The 4,667-nt window shown below is 49.8% G+C and overlaps 1 protein-coding gene across 1 annotated transcript; it reads left to right on the plus strand.

Moving 5' to 3' along the window:
• The first annotated feature begins 1,427 nt into the window (after positions 1-1,427).
• On the plus strand, positions 1,428-3,772 carry LOC119293941 (S-type anion channel SLAH2-like). Its single transcript, XM_037572259.1, has 2 exons — positions 1,428-2,192; positions 2,286-3,772. The coding sequence occupies exons 1-2, from the start codon at positions 1,494-1,496 to the stop codon at positions 3,507-3,509; spliced, it is 1,923 nt and encodes a 640-aa protein (XP_037428156.1). The 5' UTR covers positions 1,428-1,493; the 3' UTR covers positions 3,510-3,772.
• The last annotated feature ends 895 nt before the right edge of the window (positions 3,773-4,667 follow it).

The following is a 4,667-nucleotide window of genomic DNA, read 5'->3' on the forward strand; positions in this document are numbered from 1 at the left end:
AATTCTATCAAAAGAAATAAATGTGTATTATCATAGTTTTATTTTTCAAACGCGTTACGCGTTTGAGGACGAGCATGGGCCCATACATGCACCATTTTAATCTGTCGTCGTCCTAGTATTACTATTATTTTATGTCAAATTCATACAGGTATATACTTCCTCTGTTTCTAAATATAAGATGTTTCAGAGATTTCAATGCGGAATATATACGAATGTATATAGCCATATTTTAAAGTATGGATTTACTTATTTTGCTTCCTATGTACTCCGGTATCGAAATCACTAAAATGACTTATATTTAGGAACTGAGGGAGAGTAGGGCGTTTTGGTGACCGAGCTCCATGGAGCCCTTTATTTTTGAAAAATTCAAAATTCAAACTTTTTGACTTCAAAAAATTCTGAAAATAAATATGCAACTATACACGGATGAAATGTATGTGTGTGTAAAAATTCAAGATGAAATACTTTGAAATGCGACCTATACAAAAAAGACAAATTTCGGGACTTTGAGAATAAATAGTAACATGTGTTAAAAAGCCTCAGATTTGTCTTTTTTGCACAGCCTTCATTTCAACGTATTTCGTTCTAAAAATTTACACACATGTGTGTTATGCCTCCATGTATATCTATAATTTTTTTCAGATTTTTTTGAATTGTAAAAATATGAATTTCCATGAATTTTGTGTTTTTATAAAACCGGCCTCCATGGAGGCCGAGCTCCAAAAGGCATTTTCGAACTGAGGGAGCACTATTATTACGAGCAATGCTACACCTACGTAGCAATCATACGCAAACTAACCTAATAGCTTAGGTGGCTTTTTTATGTTAGAGGAGATTAGGGGAAGGGACCCACCCAGCTGAAATCAGGGGGCAGAGGGATTAGTAGTTAGTTAAGTTACGTAACAACACGTAGGATATTACGTAAGTGTAGCATTTTTGCTATTATTACTACCCACCAACACATGCATGAGACATGCTCGGTTGAGCTCTCCATCACAATTCACACAATATGTCCAAGTCGAGGCCGTGTGCATGCATGCACAAGAATTTCGTCCCCTTCGATCCATCGACCGCCGGGGACGTGACGAAGACACGGGCAAGAGGCGTGGAGGAATCCGGCGCGACCGCTGGCTGCAGAGAGTCGACTGCTGGTAGCAATGGCCTTTTGGAGGTGCGGTGCGGCCTGTGCGGTGATACGTGGAACCTTCCTGTGTTCTCCTCCACGTGCGTGCCTCATCCCACCCCGTGCCAGCGTCGCTGACCTGACCGCCCCGCCCGCCGGCGCGCCACTAGCACCGGTCGGTCGGTTGGTCGATCCATCAGCTGGCTAGCCGCGCGTGCGTCCTCCACTCGGGCCATATGTCTATAAATAAGCTGGCCACGCCCACGATGCGATGCATATACATTCACTCGCCATTCACCACCATCTCGCACGCGTCTTGGGAGCTTTGCTGGCTTCGGCGGTGGAGACGAAGAAAGAGAGAGTTGTTGCCATGGCGACAACCGAGGTCAGCATCCAGATGGCGGGGGTACTGGACGGCCAGCCGGGGTGTGCTCCGTCCCCCGAACCGCTTCTCCTGCGTGTCCCGTCGCAGGCCGCCGGCGTTTCTTCGATGGAGGCTGCGGATGCCGTCGTTTCCGGCGGCAGGACCACCAAGAAAGCGGCCGCGGCTGCTTACGCTGAGACGCCGAGCTCTGTCTCGTTCAGCGTGCCGGGTTCCCCGTCGGGACTCCACCTCGCGCAGATCGGCATGCCGCCGTCCGTCCGCGACAACGTGGGCGCCCCTGCGGTGCCGCTGAGCGAGTCGAAGGTCGAGCGGGTTCACCACCCGGCCGTGCCACCGAGCGTGTCGATGGTCGAGCGGGTTCACCACCCGGCAGTGCCGCAGCTGCTGAAGCAGGCCCGGCACCACTCGCAGCCGTCCTTGGTTGTTAGAGTCGGCGGCGAGGTGCCGGCGGTGCTGCGGAGCGACAGCATGCGGGAGCGAGACCGGCGGTTTGACCAATTCAAGACGTTCTCTGGCCGCCTTGAACGACAGCTCTCCAGCCTCCGTGGGGTGCCACAGAACACCGACGTGGAAAAAGGTGCGGCATCAAAGATCTCAGAGGAGGACACCGACGAGGACGATGAAGTGCCCACCGCCGACCGCTACTTCGCCGCGCTCGAAGGACCCGAGCTCGAGACACTTCGGGTACGTACCACGTCACCGCGTAGCATTCCAGCAAAAAAGTTTACCACTCCTTAATAAAACTTCTTTGTGTCTAATAACCTTGTGAACTTGCAGTCGACAGAGGTGGCCGTGTTGCCTAAGGACGAGACATGGCCGTTCCTGCTCCGATTCCCCATCAGCGCCTTTGGGATGTGCCTTGGCGTGAGCAGCCAGGCCATGCTCTGGAAGACCCTTGAGTCGGAGCCCTCCACCAAGTTTCTTCACGTGCACCCTGCTACCAACCACGTCCTCTGGTGGATCTCCGTCGCCCTCATGGTCGTCGTCTCCATCACCTACCTTCTAAAAGTCGTTTTCTACTTCGAGGCCGTCCGCCGCGAGTTCCACCACCCCGTGCGCGTCAACTTCTTCTTTGCGCCATGGATTGCCTGCCTTTTTCTTGTCAAGGGTGTGCCGCATCCGGTGTGGGAGATCCACCACGCCGTTTGGTACTTGCTCATGGCGCCCATCCTGTGCCTCGACCTCAAGATCTATGGCCAGTGGATGTCTAGTGGTGAGCGGCGCCTCTCTAAGGTAGCCAACCCATCCAATCACCTCGCGATTGTCGGCAACTTTGTTGGCGCGCTTCTCGGTGCTAGGATGGGCCTGCGGGAGCTGCCCATCTTCTTCTTTGCCGTCGGGTTGGCCCACTATGTCGTGCTATTCGTCACTCTCTATCAGCGGCTCCCCACCAACGCGCAACTCCCCAAGGAGCTCCACCCAGTGTTCTTCCTTTTCGTCGCCGCACCTAGCGTTGCTTCCATGGCATGGACGAGGATCTGTGGAGAGTTCAACGATGGTTCCAAGCTCCTTTACTTCGTCTCGCTATTCCTCTACGTGTCTCTGGTGGTGCGCATCAACCTCTTTAGGGGCTTCAAGTTCTCACTGGCATGGTGGGCGTACACATTCCCGATGACGAGTGTGGCCTTGGCGACGGTGTTATATGCATCTGAGGTAGACAACGTGCTGACACGGGCACTAGCGGTCGGGTTGTCAGGGATTGCCGTTGTCACGGTCACCGGCGTGCTAGCCACCACCATGTACCACGCCTTCGTGCGGAAGGACCTCTTCCCCAACGATGTATCCATAGCCATCACGCGACGAAGGCCCAAGTTTAGCAAGATCCTCGCGCACCTTCGGTCGTCGAGCTCTGATGTCAAGGAGCTTGTTCTCTCCATCCCAAATTTCAGTTCCAATTCCAAGAAGGGCGCATGCTGCGATGACGCCGGCTCCAGCTACAAGATGAGCGGCAGTGTCGGCGAGTCTCCTGTGGCACACGAGCACGGAAGAGCAAAGTGTTAGGAGGTCCATGCACGACATGGTGCATGTACGCACGGCTAGCTTATGTTGATTAGTAGTACTTGTACAGAGTTCTCTGCGTTTTTTCTTCATTCTTTTTCTTCTTTGTGAACTTGCTGCACATAGTTGAAGATTAGGAGTGGTATCCGTGAGCAATTTACATTGCGATGATAGTGATATAATTGTCGGGCTTAACGGTTGAGTTTGTAAATTTAGTGGTTATACTTTTTTCTTCAGAAGTAGAAAAATCTCAGTTACATTTCTTAACTCTATTCTCGTCTCAAGTAACTACACAGACCTGAAAATTGGAAGGACATTTCACCAAAGGTGTATCAATAAAATGGATGGCTTAGTGTGTTGCAACTTGCAACTTTGGAAGGGAGGTTTCCAAAGTTTGAAGACAGCGCACTATTTGCAAAATCATTTTTTATGTGTGACCGTGACATGCTTTCCACATATCGCTCAAAACCAAGGTTACCGCTGACGGCGCTCTCTCAGACTTAGCTTTGCTTACATTTTATTTTAATTAAAACATAACTTTACTTACATCTCCTTTCAATTAAACATATCTTTGCTTAGATTTTTCTTTGAGGGGTGAAACCAAACTTTATTACTCAAAGTCTACATAAACTGGGATACAGAAGGGATCATGGGGTTCGGAGAACCAAACGTGCCGCCCTTGATCCAAGGAATGTGAGAACTTGCTAACCTATCAGTATAGGTGTTCGTTGCTCCGTAACTTCATCATAGCCTCCGATTCGAAGCAGGTGGAAACGACGTACACAATGAGAGTCGAGGTTTTTCTTTCAATTAAAACATAGCTTTGCTTACAAGCAAAGAGCCCTAATTCCATCTCCTCATTTGGGCTTTAGGCTCACCGGATAGTAGGCTTTTGGTGGGCCGTGTCTACTAGTTCTGACTACCATACAGTTACTATCTGGACCGTATGGCTCGGATCTAACTCTACAAAATTTTCTCTAGAAAAAGAATCTACAAATTCTTTCTTGTTGCAGACTGCCTCATACGTTCTAACTTAATTATGTATATATAGTCCTTTACAAATATTACTTGCTACCAGTGGCGGAGCCAGGATTCGAGTATAGGGGGGGCCGAGTACATATATTGATCTAATCTCGTTGTTAATTACTCATCGCTGCTACT

This window comes from Triticum dicoccoides, chromosome 1A (assembly GCF_002162155.2).
Source record: "Triticum dicoccoides isolate Atlit2015 ecotype Zavitan chromosome 1A, WEW_v2.0, whole genome shotgun sequence".
NCBI classification, from domain to species: domain Eukaryota; kingdom Viridiplantae; phylum Streptophyta; class Magnoliopsida; order Poales; family Poaceae; genus Triticum; species Triticum dicoccoides.